Source organism: Aulostomus chinensis, chromosome 8, assembly GCF_037954235.1.
Source record: "Aulostomus chinensis isolate RoL2024-O1b breed Wild chromosome 8, RoL_Achi_v1.0, whole genome shotgun sequence".
NCBI classification, from domain to species: Eukaryota; Metazoa; Chordata; class Actinopteri; order Syngnathiformes; family Aulostomidae; genus Aulostomus; species Aulostomus chinensis.
The window spans coordinates 13,120,266-13,137,613 of NC_141327.1; the positions used below are offsets into that span (position 1 = coordinate 13,120,266).

Genomic DNA, 17,348 nt, shown 5'->3' on the forward strand with positions numbered 1-17,348 from the left:
TAAATAAATGCAAACCGAGGCCCACTTAGCTTAGAGTTGAGTATTAAATTCATGGCTGCATTCAAGAGTCACCAATGAGTGGAGGAGTGAAAAAACACACTTCTGTCAGCTCAAGGAATCCATTTGTGAATACTTGAAAGACAAATCATATCACTTGTTACCAGTTCAACAAAGTTTCATACCTCCAGAAGTCAAGAGGACATTGTTTCTATTAAAGAAGTTGTCCATCCATTTTCTACTGCTCATTCCTGTTAAGGGTCACAAGGAGCTGGAGCCTGGAGGGTTCACCCTGGACAGGTCACCAGTCCATCACAGGACCAACACATAGAGACAGACAACCATTCACACTCACAGACACACCTACGGTCAATTTAGAGTATCAATCAGCCTCGTCCCCTCTTGATGTCTTTGGACTGTGGGAGGAAGCTGGAGTACCAGAGAGAACCCACACAGGAACAGGGAGAACATGGAGACTCCACACAGAAAGATCCTGTGCTGGAGCCAGGACTCGAACCTGGAACCTTCTTGCTGTGAGGCGACAGTGCTGACCACTGCACCACCGCCTAAAGAAGTTGTATAAATGTGAATTCTGCTTGATACTCTGAACTAGAAAGACCAGAGACAATGTGTTGAAGGTTCTCTGACCTGGTTAAAGAATAATACTCATAACTGGGACAGAGCCTCAGCCATGTCTCGCTTTATTCAACAGGCACATTACAGATGAAGATTGTTACAGTCCAGATGCGCCATGAGGCAGATGAACGCATCTATCAGCTATCAAGAGGCTGGCAGCACCAGCAGGTGCAAACATTGAAGTTCATCTGTGCAAATTAGCCTAAGTGAGCAGTGAACTGGGACACAGAAGAGGAACTATTCGTACATGAGGACGACAGGTTTGACAGACGGCTTGGTTACCGAAAAGTTCATGGATTACTTTAAGGCAATGATTATAAAATGAAAAAAAAACCCAAACTACAAAATAAAAACTAAAACGATCAGTCGATGGACACACGAGTCATTGGTCTGAACTCCAGCTGTGAAAAGACTCAAACTATCTGACTCTATTATCCGATTATGTAACAAATTACTGTGTACCAATGTTGGGAATCTCAGCTGCACCGAACAGATTTACCTCCCTCCCACTTTCCCCAGAGGAATAAATTAAATCTCCTCTAAAATCAAGTGCCCTTTGTACCAGTTTCAGATCTTTCCATTCTTAACACTTGGCCTTCTTGCCGTAACTGTCCACCACATCCGGCGTGACGCTCTCGTCCTCCTCCACGTCCTCCGTCGTAGCCTTGCCAACCAGCTGGAAGATGTCTTCGGCAGCTACGCCCATGGGCTCAGCCACCTTCACCGTCAGCATGTCCAGAGTCAGGGTGGTTCCTTTAGGGATCCTCACCTTGGCCACTACGGACTTACCCAGCTGGAGAAGGAGAGAGCGACAGAAGAAATGAAGGAACAACCTGAAGAAACAATTTTGGGGGGTTTGATACAGCAGGTTTGCACCTTCACCTTATCGTGGCACGGCTTCTCACAGGGCAACATCTGCTTGAGGCTGCTGCCCATCGAACTCTCCACCAGTCGGATGGAGCGAACCAGCTCAGCCAGTTCGGACGGTTCCAGCGATGCTGCGTGGTCGCTTCCTTTCCACGTCTTGTCCAGTGTTATGTGACGTTCCAAGACTTTTGCTCCCAGAGCGACAGCCGCCACTGAAATACTGATTCCAGACTCATGGCCGGAATAACCAATAGGGATATCTGGAAATTCCTTCTGGTATTCCTGTTGATGACAAGATCAATGGACAGTTAAGTTTGGGGAGTCCTTCAGAACGAAAAGAACCGTAACTAGAATATTTGAGGTCATAAAACTGAAAAAGATCAAATAAGATGATGAGGAACAGCCCTGAAATACAACATTTTAAAAGGTTCTGGAAACTAATTCTTCTACTGCTTGTAATACAAAAATGTGTACAAGACCAGTTCAAAAGAAGCAAGTTCATATTTTTTGCTCAAATCTTTTCATATAAACGGAGCTCTTGTGTATACCGTGATCACACGGAGGTTGACGTCTTCTGGCTCAAGAGGGTAGGCGCTGGTGCACTGCAGGATGGCAAAGTTTTGGTTGTGTTCCTTCACGGTCTTGTAGACGCGGCGCATGGTCTCCATGGACTGCATCCCACTGGACACCACCATGGGACGTCCTGGCACAGACAAGACGGCGACAGCCCGATGAACACCATCCGGGCCCAGGATAAAATGACGGAATATGGCTTTGCTTAAATGTTACCGTGAGCGCTCACAGACTGTGGGAGTTGTCTCGTGTACATATTGTCAGCCATTTTAATGCACTTAATAAAACCCCCAGTAAAGGGTTAACCCTAATCTACACATGGCTCAACACACCAGACCAGTCAAATTAAAAGCTCTCACGTCTCACATCCCCTCCTCACCTTTCTTGGCAGTCTTCTCCAGATAGGGGAAGTTGTTAGTGTCTCCAGAACCCACTTTGAAAAAAGGCACATTAAGCTCATGGAGAAACTCCACCGCCATCTACAGGTGGGAGCAAGTTCAGGTGAAACTACTCTGATGTTTAAAAGTGTCATAAAACTTTTCACTCAGCGTTTTTCTGACCTCGTCCATCCCCGAAGCGGTGAAGAAGATTCCTACTTCCCCTGCGTATTTCTGCAGTTCCCTGTACTGCTCATGGGTGAACTCTAGGTGGCGCTTGTGTTCACCGTAAGTTTTCCCCCAGGAGTGTTTGGAGGTGTAGGGACGAGCCAAGGCACGCTTGTTAAATTTATACTCCAACTCACTCTTCTGGAATTTGGCGCAATCCGCTCCGCAGTCCTGTGAAGGGACACGAGAAGAAGGAAAGCTTGAAAAGTGAACGACAGGAATTTCTCTCTTTTTTTAATCCGTTCTGTCATTTTACAGTGCGGCGCTTCTCCCCCTGCCTTTGTCTCCCGGCCTCTTCCGCCTCTGCGTGCGTGTCACCGCTTTGTTAGACAGTTTCTTACCAATAATGTTCGTCTTAGAGAGCAGCTGATGTGGATGCGTCCTCCTCACTGCTAAACCTCCAACCAAGGTGGCGCAATTCATTGAAATCTAACAAAAACCGCAAAATGCGATTTTCTAATCACAGATATTTGGGAACAAAAAGCTAATTTAAACGTTGTATTGAATTCAATATTGTGACAGCGCAGACTTCAGAAAACATGCTTGGTACAGATCTCCACAAATTTCGCTGTTATCGTTTTAACTCTTTTTTTCCAAAGTAAATGAAAAAAAATGATGTAAAAAAAAGTTATTTTTTAATGACAAAATATTTACGAATGGCAATATCAATCGAAATAATCAAGTAGATTTTCACAATCGTGCAGCATGACCTCCCCTTATTACCAACCAAATGTGACTTTTTAATTTCATAAATTATATGGAAGATCTCTCTCAAGTAAGTTCCAGTCTCGGCTTCCCTGTAACTGCTGACAAATTTGATCAACAATCTCATGTAAATTAGAGAGCCAGACATGTTTAACCTCCACGATAAACCGCCATGACTTACTTTGATTTATTATCTCCACTCAGTTTCCAGACAACTATTCAACGATTCTCTGACATTCAAAATATTTGAAAAGCAGATCAAGTTTAACTGCAGCAGAGGCGGCATGACAATCAGTCAGAGGGTCGACGTGATGTCACTTCAAATTAACATTTCAGAATAGCAGATGATACGTATGTCCTTAATACACGTATTCTTACTAATCAATTCGAATTTAATACAAAAGCGAATGCACGCCAGGGCATGAATGAACAGACCAAACCCAATTCACAAATCTTATAATTTAACTAATTACAACAATCATCCTCCGAAGCCACCTGCACACGGAGTCCACTCACGTAAAAAAAAAATTACAATAGCAATTAAGTTTAATATTAAGTGCGGAACAACACACACACACACACACACACACACACACACACACACACACACACACACACACACACACACGAGTTAAGTCTGTTCTCCAGCAACCACTCGCGCAGCAGGAGAGTGACTAAGATATTAAATGGACCAAGTTTAAAATGGATTTCCGAATGTGTGACGTCACGCCCATTCAAAGTAACGCCCGTTATTCTCTCCGGTTCGTTTCGAGTACAAACAGCGGGAGGAGAAAAAAAAGCATGAAAACTGAAGTACATTTCCTCGTTGTTTGTTACCTTTGCCATTTTGATCATTTTCTTTGCTATCTCGATGTCTCCCTGGTGGTTTTGTCCTATTTCGGCGATAATGAAACACGGATGGTTCCCTCCGATCACTCTACCGGGACACAGCTCAAACTTTAGCGGCATCTTGAGCACAGAACACAAACTACAAACTACCAGTGAAGACAGGCGTCTGCCAGAGAGCCGAGACAAATGGACAGTGCTGAGTTAGTCTTGTCTGGTGTAACAAACCCGGAAGATTTAATTTGCTGCACATCTAGGATGTAGTATGAGTTCCGCGTTTGTATTTCAAAGTAAAACCCGGACTTACAGCCACACTATAAACAGAATAATTAGAACGACGTGAGTACATTTGTCTTAAGTATTTGACTGCAGTACCGTAGTGGACATTATTTTCCACTTTCAGATTAAACAGCTACCTAATTTTAAAAATATGAACAAGAGAATTACACCAAAAATAATGCTACTTATTTCTACGCAGTTACTTCCGTGAAATGCAGTGATTGACACATCGTCCACAGCACGAAGGTTCCTAGATCTATCGTTCGGGCCCGGGGGCCGGGGCAGTCTGTGTGGAGTCTCCATGTTCTCCCTGTTTGCGGGTTCTCTCTGGAACTCCAGCTTCCTCCCACAGTCCAAAGACATCAAGAGAGGACGAGGCTGATTGATACTCTAAATTGACTGTAGGTGTGACTGTGAGTGTGAATGGTTGTCTGTCTGTTCAGGCTTCACTTGGCCTCGTTCCTTACATCCTCTTGCGATAGGCTCCAGCCCCCCCGCGACCCTCAATAAAATAAGAGGCAGAAAATGGATGGATGGGAAATTCCGCTAAGATTTTATTTGTGTCATAGTGAAGTCAAAACATACATAGAATCTGCATCTCTATAAATTTAGGATCCATGTTCAAAAATATTGGTCAAAAGTAATTGAATAATCTAGTACTTTCAAGCCAACATTTCCCATGATGCAACTGATGGTCGTGTCTTTAGTGACAACCTCCCTCAGTCATAAATGCCCGTCAAGTAAACTTCATTTTGCCAGGCTTGTAGAGGAATCTAAGCCAAACATGCAGAGGGATACACTCCCTGAGGAGCAAATATTATTTCAAGTCTCATGGCGTCTTTCATAGTTTGTAAAGCTTTGTCTATTAAAGAGTAGAGGCAGGACCAAGGTTCCGGTTGGTTTGGCCTTTATGAACTCTGCGCTGAAGTGGAATAAAACAAGCAGATGTGCCACGATATTAGCAAGGCCAGTTAGCTTTATTTGTATAGCAGACGTATAGCTGAACAAAGCCACTTGAATACATTAAGGTTAGCCATTCGGAGGATATTCCTATCTTATTTTAAATTCTCTTTTAATCATAGGAGACCAGGAGAACATGTTGGTCATCAAAGGAATTTGATATTTCTTGCTTACTTACTTAAATACCCCTCCAGCCAGCCAAGCCAAACCATCAACCCCGTACACATCTGGAGCATCAGGTAAACGATCCCTCCGAGACTTAAGCACATGAACTTGATATTTTAATGTTAAGCGTCACCCGGGGAACTACAGAAATCATGTCAACATTCTTTGAAGCGAAATCGAATGCTTGAAATATCAAAAGTAGTTCCAGTTGGTTCAGTGAAATTAGTGAAAACAGGAGCTGTCTTGCTTTATTTTCTCCACCAAGTCACATCAAACACACGTGGCCTGTTGAGGAGTCGATCTTTGCACGTGAAGTAGTTGATCTTTGCACGTGAAGTAGTTGATCTTTGCACGTGAAGTAGTTGATCTTTGCACCTGAAGTAGTTGATCTTTGCACGTGAAGTAGTTGATCTTTGCACGTGAAGTAGTTGATCTTTGCACGTGAAGTAGTTGATCTTTGCACGTGAAGTAGTTGTCGTGTTTCCCGAGGTGCACGCCAGTGGATACCTCTGCTGCACTGCTGCATTCAGGTTTGTTGCTGTTAATGGAGGACTAGCTGCCAGTTTGCCATGAGTTCCTACAGATGGAAGTTGTGTTTGTCCTTGTCCTTTTCCTCTCCGCCGTCATTTTGGTGTTGTTACCTCCTCTTGTTTTAACTTCATAAAGGTTTTACATTCAGGTTTTTGGGAACTGGTTGGTCAAACGTCACAATAGACCGCAGGAACATTTCTGCTATGTTGCCATCAAAAACTTGATTCACCTTTTCCACATCTTTCTGAACAAAATGGCCGTAGAAAGAAAATAAAATTCGAGCCATTAAGATGTGTCTTAGTCCTCTTATTTTGTGGCCACAGATTTATTACAAATACAAAACAAGTAAATTGTGGGAATCCTGTCGTCTCAAAATAACTTGTTCTCTCTCCATGGCTTTATGTGTCTCACCAGCAAGACTCCATCCAAACCACCACCAAGTTGCTTGTCAGCTGGATGAACTACTCTGCCTTCTTATGAATTGACTGTTAAAATTGTATATTTAAATGAGAAGTTAGTTGAACATCAGAATATCATTTTTAATATTTTGGTTCAAGAACAACAGGACAACAACTTTACGTCACTTTTTACTGATATTGAAATCAAATGGACAATGAACATGCACGGTTGAGCAACAGCTGGCTAATGTCTAGTTCTCTTTAAAACCACAAGTGTCTCATTTCAATGACATCTTTTAATACTCTGTATATATATTGCCTGTATATATTCTGTATATGTACATAGGTACACACATTGAGTACATACACACACCAATGAGGTTTAGAACACACATACAAATATTTATTGTAATGACTGGACTTTGTTCAGTTCCTGACTGGAGAGGGGAGGTGCTTTTCAAAAGGAAATGCATAGATTGAAAAAACTGAACACAATATGCCACAAGCTGGCACTACTCACACACACACACTCACACTCGCACACACACAGATCAAAAAACACATACTGAGTTTGTCTTTTAGAGTTTGGTCCTTAAAAAAACAAACAAACAAAAAAAACTGAACAATTCTGAAGATACATGTTTGTAAAGATGGAAACCAAGAGTTGTGTTGAAGAGCCTTACAGGTCAGACGAAGATTCATGAGGCTGACAGGCCAAGAGTGAGAGAGTGAGCCCAGCAAGAGGGGAATGATATGGGGGGGGGGGGGGGGGGCATGAAAAAGACTGTAGTGTAGCTGTTGGCCCAAACAAACAAAACGTCAACCTTTCCCTTTTAGATCCTGTGTGGATCCTGTGTGGATCTAACTGATCTCAGTATGTGAACTGAGGAAGAGGAGGAGGTTCTACAAGGTCTTGATTGGTCTATGGATCAGGTCCACATGAGTACAAGCCCTATGGGGGCAGATAACGGAAAGCTGGTGCTTCAAGGCTAATCTGTACGTCCCTGCGGGGGTAAACAGTTAGGGGTGGGGCCGCTGGCTATTTCCTTCCACCAGGCAAAAACAGGGCTGTGCACAGCAAACAGATGTGGACAGAGGAGGCGTAGGTGAGCCCCTTTTCTTCAGAATACAGATGATGTGGGACATCAGTTGTTTGGTTTCTTGGTGTGTGGTGATGGATGATATGGAATGATGCTCTTCACAGCTTAGCGCACCAGCGGGGACTGCTTCAGGGAGATGAGGACGGAGCGCATGCGGGACACGTCTTTGGCCTGCTTGCTAGACTTGGGGTTGAAGTCGCACAGCCGAGCCACTCGCTCCCACTCCGTGCCGGGGTTGTTCTCATCCATATCAGAAATCATGGCCTCCTCAGCCGCCCTACACGCAACAGGACAGAGGATAAAACATCGAGCGTTGTCAGTGGAGGAAGAAGCAACGAGGCTGCTAAAAACATGTATAGTAGAACTCTGAGAAAGTCCTCTGCTGATGACCAACACACACAAGTTCTGGTGGTCAACTCAACTGGAGGCTGAGTCTACGAATTGGATTCCTTTAAGATTAAGCAACATTTTCTTTTCTAAATCAGTATTTAACATCTGCAATCTCTCTTTCTTTAGGCTAGAAGGCATTTGGTTCAGCAGAGTCTATCTCAGCGCAGAACAGTCCAAACAGCACACAGACACAACTTGCGTCCACAAAGAGAAACAAGCTACAACAGTCTGATCACTGGTGGCATGCCCCCAACTCTGCTAACACGAGTCACCTGAGGTTTTAACTCTCCGCAACGGTAAAAAAACAAAACAAAACAAAACAAAAACGGAGTACATATAAAATACTGATCAGAAATCCCAAAGATGAAAAGAAAAGAAACAAAATGAAGCAAATAATTAAATCAATTTCAAAGGTCTGGTAAGCATTTTGGTTGGTTAAAAATACAGTTCTGGACAGAACTGGGGGAGGGAGGGGAGTTGGTGCCCTCCCATACTTACCCTGTGGTTGCGTATTTACAATGTTCCCTTTCCTATACCCAAGTATAGGGACGGTAAAGACATCTGTATACGTGATTAAAAACAACCCCAGCGGTAAGCTTTCATTTTAACCAAGCCCAAAATAAGTGGCAGCACTACTGGGCCTTAGCCATGCATTTGGCAGCAGCTGAGAAGCAGGCTGGCGGGAAACAAGTGTCATACTAGTGGAACAGATCGATTTGTGTCTTCTTAGTGGGGGTTGAAGTGATTTGGAACCATCTATCATTGCTTACCACCGAAGATTTCAACTTAAAACACAAAGTTCAAAACAAACAACCCAAAACAAATTAAACACAAAAAAAAGAAAGGATAAGAGCTGCTATCACAGGACATATTGAGACGCAGATTATGGAGAAACAAATACAAACACTACAATCCAACCCACCCTCAGACAAAGATAAAAACCCACCATGTTGTTCCACCCACAGAGACCCCCCACGACTAAGCTAGGAACTACAACAAAGTACACAAAGCAAAATGGGGATGAGAAGCCAATGAACATTCACAGTCACAACTGACTACAAAAACACTAGAACGACCACAGCATCACAGAAAGGACATTACAGCAAAATAGCTGACTGCTAGTAAACAGGGAAGCTGCTAGCTAACACACAAAGAACTGCATCTAGCCCCTGGGGAAGAGGTCCAATTTTTTTTTTTGGGGGGGGGGGGGGTCAGGGGTTTTATTGTTTTACTTAACTGGTCTAGGCGGTAGCAAGGATGGTTAATGTGTGTGCTTTAAGGTGCATAGGAAAAGAAAACAGGGAGAAACAGTTTCACAAGTCAGAATTTAGAAAAGAGAAGGGGGGGGGGTGAAATGAAAGACAACCAAAATGAGCTCAATGCAGATGTTGAAAGCCAGCATGCACAAGCAACACAGTTTAATGTCTTCTTTGCCCTCTAGAAAAGGATACATGTGCAGCCTTTAGTTTGCTTCGTGGACTGGGTTCCTCGTAGTAACTGACATATTAGTCAGCTACGCTCACGAGGCGAGCGCGATGGCCTGGGGTCACATTCATCAAACCCATGATTCTCTTATTAGGTTTATTACAAACACAAGCCAGCTGCCTAAAAAAAAAAAAAAGCTTCCAGAGACACTGCGTACTGAGAAGTACTTCTAGATTGTGTGGGAAGTGCGAAGGAGGAAGAGGAGGTTGTGTGACTTAGTTGTCAACACCAACACAGTCGAGACTGAAGAGCCATTTGTTTATGGACGGGAAAGTCCACATTTTATCTAACAATAGCCTGCGGAGGCTGCATTGAGGGGCACACATGGAAAAGAAAACCTCATTTATTACTAACACAATGAAATACCTCTTTACCCCAGTACTGGATATTATATATACATCTATATCTATTACCAGTCAAAAGTTTGGGCACACCTTCTTATTCAATGATTTCTTTACTTTTCTACTTTCTTGACATTCCTCAAAGTTGCCACCCTTTGCTTTGTTGACAGCACTGCAAACCCTTGGCCCTCTCTCAGTGAGCTTCATGATGTCATCGCCTGAAATGGTTTTCACGTCACAGGTTCGCCTTTTCAGGGTTCATTTGTGGAAATTCTTGCCCTCTTAACGGGGTTGGGACCATCAGTTGTGTTGTGCAGCAGTCAGGTTGGTACACAGCTGACAGCTCTATTTGACAACTTTTAGAATTCATATTAAGAAAGAACCAATCAGCAAAGTAAAGAGAAACAAGAGTCCATCAATACTTTGAGAACTGAAGGAGGAGAAGGAGTGATGGTGTGGGGGGGCTTTGCTGTGACACTGTTGGGGATTTACTACAAACTGAAGGCACACTGAACCAACATGGCTACCACAGCATCCTGCAGCGACACGCCATACCATCTGGTTTACATTTAGTTGGACCATCATTTATTTTTCAACAGGACGACGACTCCAAACACACCAACAGGCTGTGTGAGGGCTCTTTGACCAAGAAGGAGAGTGATGGAGTGCTGCACCAGATGACCTGGCCTCCACAGTCACCTGACCTAAAGCCATCCAGATGGTTTGGGATGAGATGGACCGCAGAGTGAAGACAAAAAGGCCAACAAGAGCTCAGCATCTCTGGGAATTCCTTCAAGACTGTTGGAAAACCATTTCAGGTGACGACCTCATGAAGCTCATCGAGAGAACGCCAAGAGTGAGCAAAGCAGTAATCAAAGCAAAGGGTGGTTATTTTGAAGGATCTAAAATATAAAACATGTTTTGAGTTATTTCACACTATGTTTACTTCATAATTCTATTTGTGTACATTTATAGTTTTGATGCCTTCGGTGAGAAACATTGTAAATAGTCATGAGAATAAAGAAAAACCATTAAATGAGAAGGTGTGTCCAAACTTTTGACTGGTAGTCCATGTATATAAAAACATATACCCATGGGAACAGCAACAAGAAAATGTTTTGATTAGTACAAATACAAAAAATGCGACAAAAATTCTCAAAATGAGAACAGTCAGTTGACCAAACCAGCGAAAAAGCAAAAAAAAAAAAAAAAGGACTGTATCCTAACATGCTAAACATACTTCAGGCAAAAGTCTTTGGTTGTATTGTGTTAAACTTTTCCTCGTGACAATGAGTTAACTAAAGCAATAAAACTGGTGCACACCACAATGCAGGCTGGGGGGCGTTCGCAAGTCAGCTGACAACAAATCCAAAGGCTGCACAGCTCAGGCTACTAGATAGCTAGCTCAGCAAATTAGCACGTCATCCTGTAAGACGGCAGTCGCTACGTAGCAGCTAACATTCTCAAAGCATGAACACATTTCACTTTGAAGCAGTTGTGTATCCGCGACCTTATGGAAAATCTTGGCCAAACATTTCATTTTCGCACTGTTAGAAACAGCAGAATGATGGAGAGTGATAGGTCATCTAAGAAAACTAACAAAAAAAACTATCTTTAATGCTACTTATACATTAAAAGAAACAATTTAGGACCCCCCCCCCCCCAATCACAAAAAAAAAGAAAAATATTCTTAAAGGGGGGACTTATCTTCTAAAACTTAAAAAAAACAACTTTCCACACTCCATTTGACATCTAACATCATTAATATAACACATTCTATAACTAAAAATAAAAAAATCTTACTTTAACAGTATTCTTTTTTGTTTATTTACTAAGTTCCATCTGCCTGTGCGCTGATGTGTTTAAAGAAGCTGCACATGCTAGCTAATACGCAACTCAGGTAATCAACGGAAAACACAATTGCTTCAAATTAATCTATTAGCATCCTGCACCTTCAACCTTATTAGTACATTAGTTTGGGGCGAAATCACGTGTAAAAAGGTTCGTTGTAAAAAGAAAACACATTATGTCAGAGTTCATACAAATGTTAACTACTGGAAATGAATAAAATGTATTTGCAAAATGTTTTGCTGAGGTGAATTGAAGGAACACAGCATGACGGTGAGACATTAACACAAGACAATTCGAAATAAACTGATTTCCATGGATGCGACTGGCAGTGCGTGTAAGGTGGCATGCAGTCATTCATGTTACTGACAGGCATCCACTCACAAATGACATGCGGACATATGGGGTGAAAGTGATAACCTAGAATAAAAATGATTCAACACTAGAATCTAGATGGTGGCGGCAAAAATGCACATAGTTAATATGGAAAACCTAATGGAACTAAAGCATGGAGACAGGAATCTAACAGCCTAACTCAGGAGATGAATATGGCGTCAAGTTAGATTCTGGGGTTTGATGACAATGAAGAAAACAAAAACGGAGGGGAAAAAATGAAGGAGGATGTTAGTTGGAGCAACATACACATAACCAATGAGCTCAGAGAAGGGCTGCTTGTAGAAGTCTTCATCCAGCACCCTGGACAAACATCCGCCCAACGACAGAGCAGCGAGAGGGCAGGAGAGAAGAGAGAGAGCGGTAAAAGAGAGGAGAAGAGGATGGAAACACAAGCGTTACAGGTTAACCATACAGTAATACGCTCAGGCATATCATCATCGATTCGGGGATGTTAAATGTGAGAGGATCGTGGAGGCTCTCGCCCGATTTTCAGCAGACATGATCTGAAGAAAAATCCGTCGAATGTTCAGATTTCGAGCTAGGACGCAGGATATCAGACGATTTGAGGGAGGAGAACTTAGCAAGGCTGGGCCAATGTAATGACCAGCAATCAACATCTGCAGATGTCACCGTGTAGCACCAAATCAAGTCAGTCCAAGTCAGAGAAGTAATTCAAACAGCGACCAACTATTATTTCCTCCTTTTGAGATGATCAGTCAGTCGATATGAAATAATGCATTAGTTGTTGATAGACACAGACCACTTATATTACCAGAAATAAGGCTGTGGCTGAATAACCAACTGAACATCAGATGATGAAAAGAGCTGGGCAAGATTTGACTGGCACGTTTATTTCAGGAAAACAGAAAACCTCCACAGTCATAGACGGACTTTGTCCTGATCCCAAATCTTAGTTTTCCTCCAGGTTTTGGAGAAGCCTTAGCTTGGACGAGTTGCTCCTCACAGACTCGCGACAGCTCTCAATTTTTTAGCGTTATGTTCACATTGTGCGGTATAGACAACTTGTCTATGTAAATACGTGATGAAATGTTATCATCAAATGCTTCAAATCAGCTTAAACTGTTATAGAGAAGTGTGATTTCATTAGTGACAAAATAATTGTAGAAGAGTAGCTTGTGAGCGAAGGAGTAGGATCATGGCTGCTGGTGTTTTATTATTCATTAGGCGGCAGGGACACATTACAGTGGTGGAGAAACTCAGGCAATCCAATCCAATCATCCAGTATCCAATGATACCTTGTGGCTGAGTGTTAATTATCCGAAATCACACTTCAAAACACCCAGAGGAGCATGACAAAGGATTCGAAAGGTGTCAAAGTGCATGTACTATATTGTTTTCAGGACTTTTTTAAAAAGGGCAGTAAATATATTTTTCCTTTGTTTTGAGTTCTTTTGTGCCCTTCCACTTACTGGTTTGGGCCAAAGCGATTCTTTCATATCTCTCTTGCCACTCCGCAATACTGGAACTAACAGGAAGCCAAAAAAAGCAGAGCCAAGGACTTTTGTGGATCGTCCCCCACATTCTGCAGATAGCAGAATGTATGTCACTTATGCAAATGGGTATTTTCCACATCTGACAACATCCACTCAGGGAAACACATGTTCATCCTCTTCCACCGCAAACTTACCAACAGTATCATTTATCTTAAATTGAGACAGTGAGTATTTAAAATGAACAGCTGGTTAATCGATGAAGCTGTGTGTGTGTGTGTGTGTGTGTGTGTGTGAGGAGGCAAACTCCCTTCATGTGTGATACAGGACAATTGTATGGGAAGGTCATGGATTTTGCTGGCGTGGGTGTTTAAGTGTGTCACAGCATGGCATTAACGTCATTCTTTCTGGAACCTAAAGCCAAAGGGTGGCCATTAACCTAAGCCTTAATGTTGAAAACCTTCACACTGAGCCTTTAGGGAATAAGTCTACGCTCAAGAGCAGCTGGGGTGTGTGCTGTCAGAAGTGTGTGTATGCTCTGTTAATACCATGATTTTCACTGATTCTTGCGTCCTGTTTCTACTTGTATATGAAGGCAGTACCTGTTATTGGCTTTGGTCTTCTCCAGCTGCTCGTTCTGCCTGGCGTGCCACTCCTCCAGCTCCACCTTAGCCTTCTCCTTCCACTCAGACTCCTGCTTACGAGAGTTATCATCTGGGGAAGGAGATGAGACAGGAGGAAAATAAAGAATTGGGGAGTTTTAGATGACTGGCTTGGCAGTGAATTTGACATTTTACACACAATGTTAAAGCAAAGGGCGTCTTGTCATAGATGTAAGTCAGATAAAGCTTTACTGATCGTGACTCAGGGAGCAACAAGGTCTTTCCCGTTCTTTTATGAAAGACCCTCTGGTTTCGGGGCTTACCTAGCAGCTCTAGTCTCTCCTTTTGCTCCTCCCTCCACTTGCGTAGGCTTTCTGGTTCTGCCTGCAGACGGTCTGCATTGGAAATAGCTGCATAGGCATCTGATGGACCGTTGCTTTCCTAAGAAACAAGTGATTATTTTTTAAAAAAAAATTACTGCTGTCAGGTCATTTTATGAATGACATTTACTGACAGATGATGATGAAACATTCAGTCAGTCATTCTTCCTGAATTATCCATCTTTAAATTATCACCCTAACATATCAAGAACCTTGAGAATCATCTTATACACTCTTCTCCACTGATGACACTGCTTATTAAATCTGGCTGTTTGCTCTTTGAGAAGCTCTTCAAAAACAAAAGTGTGATACCTTGGGTTCTAACAGCTAAGGACCTTCTAATCTCACAAGGAAGTCCTGACGATGCATAAGGCAGCAATGTTGCAATGACAGCACAGGAAAAGGGAAGTTGGTGCAGTTCTAGCAGCCAGATAGTTAAAACCACTGAGATCAATAGTAAAGTGAAGATTCAGCACTTCCCCTTGAATATTAGATATATTATGGAGGTATATTTTATACTAGGAGAATACTACATGATTGGAAACAAATGGATAAAGGCCATCAGTAAATCTATTGAATAAACATCAAGTTAACATAGCTTTGGTTTCTGGGTTTTGTTTTTGTAATTTCAGCTATCACGCCTCTTTGCTGTTATGATATTGTCCCTTGATGAGATGTAGGTACAGGACATCTAAAATGCTGACCACCAGAACAACACTATTCACACCAAGTTTCCTGAGCTTTAGGAAGGAGACAGCTGAAGTAAACATTAGATTTGTAACTCCAACTGCCGTCCGAGACAATTTACAGACTTCGGGGTGCAACTTGACCTGCTGTACTCACTGTAAGAGTTACAGTTCTTTCGTGTAACGAGGGATTACAACTGATTTTTCACCGAGTATCATTTTCAGTTTTACCTCCGAATAACATACTTTAACTTAGTTGAACAATTGATTCACTACATGTCTGACGCCACATGTTTCTTGTCACAATGAAGCAGAAACTCAATGGTTATGCTCCAGGGATTTCAGCAACTTAAGGCAGAAATGTTGGCTCAACTATGAATACAGATTTAAATACAACAGAACATGAATAAGTATTTTAAGGTTGACAGTCCTAGAGGAAGGCTCTTCTTCCACAGAACACCATGATACTTTCGCCATTTGTTTCGAGCCTTTCCTGAATATTAACATGGCCTTGATAGCAGTCACCCAATAAGCAGAGAATGAGAGAACACAAGAATGGTTACTATGATACAGAATGCATGACAATTAATTTCAGTGAGACCTCTGGTTAACTACAGCTAAAGACACTGAGAATTTATGTTCTTTTCTGTGAGAATCAGACCATCATAGCTGAGTAGTTGGACAATGTTGGGAGCACAAAACGGCAGCTAATAGTCACCAATTCATTCATAAAATTCAGAGGAAAGGGCAAAAAAACAAGAAGACAGTATGAAGGCAAACATTTACAACGAAATAATGGGGAAAAAAAAGAATTACCCCATGGAACTCCCCGTTGATAGCACCATCTACAAGGAATAAGAACAATGAGTGTTAAGAGAGACGCTGAAACAATAACGACTTTGGCTAACGTTCAACACTGTCACAGTATGATATGTCAGCACCTCCGCTCAGCCACCATTCCTAAACCCAGGCGACGCTTCAAGGAAATGACACAGTCATGGTTGCCAAAGGTCGTTTATCTCCTTCACCTCCCTCTTTTACATTTGAGTTAAAGGTTGGCTGACAAACAGAAGTACAGCTTTGTAGCGCTATCAGCTATGCTAACTGATAACGAGTCAGACATGACAGGCGGCTGGGACCAACGGCGCCCAACCGTAACGTCAGAGCTCATTCATTCCAGAGACCCCTGTGAAAGTATGAGCCACACTTAAAAAGCATGAATTAACCATTCAGAGTTTACACTTTGCGTGTGCTTGTCACGCTTTATTAATTCATTTTAGATGATGTCAAATGTTGTGGCTAACCGAGCCCCCTTGGCTAATTTGCTAGCTGAGGTTAGCAGGCTGGGAGGAAGAGCATAATTTAGCTTCCATTCAAGACCAGAATTAGGTGTTTATGATGGCCCTGCCTTTACAGCAGATAACGAAGCAAAGGCGAAGGGAAGAAACTAATTCACCCACCATTAGAGTCCCCCAGCGACGAAGGAACATCTCCGCTGTCCAGGATGCTGAAGCCTTCATCGTTTTCAATCCCCGCTATTTCGCTCTCCTGTTGGGCCAAAAACGCCGCGGCGGGGTCCTCGTCTGAGCCTACACCGTTTCCAGCAGCGGGCGCGTTAAGCATGTCAAAATCATCCATGTTGTGTATATTTGTCGGAAGATAAATAAAGGAAATTCTGAGCAGGTGTATCGACTGACCGAGACCGATTAGCTCAACGGAAAGAAGGACGAATTAAAAAAAAAAGAAAGGAAAAAATCAGAAGAGGAAACCAATGATCAGCCAATGAGAATCCATTGTTGGTGATCGATAGCATAAGTAACCAATCAGACAAAATTTGGCTCAAACAATGACCAATCAAATCGCTAAACCCTCCTGCATACGGGTCCCATGATCTGCTACGTGCTGCTAGAGCTTTGAGACAAAAAAAAAAACCCTGCAGTCTAGGTAGGCGAGATTAAACTGCAGCACATTCAATGTGACATTTGTATTATTTACAATACAAAGATATTTTGTCGTCTGTCACTATACTAACTACTCAACTCTTTTACACTGTTGTAGATTATTCTGAAAAATGATGCCCCCTCTATTATGACGATGCTAAATATTC

At 42.4% G+C, this 17,348-nt stretch overlaps 2 protein-coding genes across 3 annotated transcripts; both read right to left on the reverse strand.

Annotated features, from left to right (window-relative positions):
* Positions 1-681: 681 nt before the first annotated feature.
* On the reverse strand, positions 682-4,472 carry nansa (N-acetylneuraminic acid synthase a). Its single transcript, XM_086210145.1, has 6 exons — positions 4,221-4,472; positions 2,634-2,849; positions 2,453-2,552; positions 2,049-2,203; positions 1,516-1,782; positions 682-1,426 (listed from the first exon to the last, which is right to left on the reverse strand). Exons 1-6 carry the CDS (start codon positions 4,350-4,352, stop codon positions 1,217-1,219), a joined length of 1,080 nt encoding a protein of 359 aa, XP_086066271.1. The 5' UTR covers positions 4,353-4,472; the 3' UTR covers positions 682-1,216.
* Positions 4,473-6,674: 2,202 nt separating this feature from the next.
* Positions 6,675-16,988, reverse strand: clta (clathrin, light chain A). Of its 2 annotated transcripts, XM_086211058.1 has the most exons (7): positions 16,702-16,988; positions 16,058-16,086; positions 14,499-14,616; positions 14,176-14,287; positions 12,369-12,422; positions 9,290-9,325; positions 6,675-7,939 (listed from the first exon to the last, which is right to left on the reverse strand). In XM_086211058.1, exons 1-7 carry the CDS (start codon positions 16,877-16,879, stop codon positions 7,768-7,770), a joined length of 699 nt encoding a protein of 232 aa, XP_086067184.1. In that variant the 5' UTR covers positions 16,880-16,988; the 3' UTR covers positions 6,675-7,767. The 2 variants fall into 2 exon arrangements, with proteins under 2 accessions (XP_086067184.1, XP_086067185.1); XM_086211059.1 differs by lacking the exons at positions 9,290-9,325; positions 12,369-12,422 and having other exon boundaries at positions 6,690-7,939; positions 16,702-16,984.
* Between the last annotated feature and the right edge of the window lie 360 nt (positions 16,989-17,348).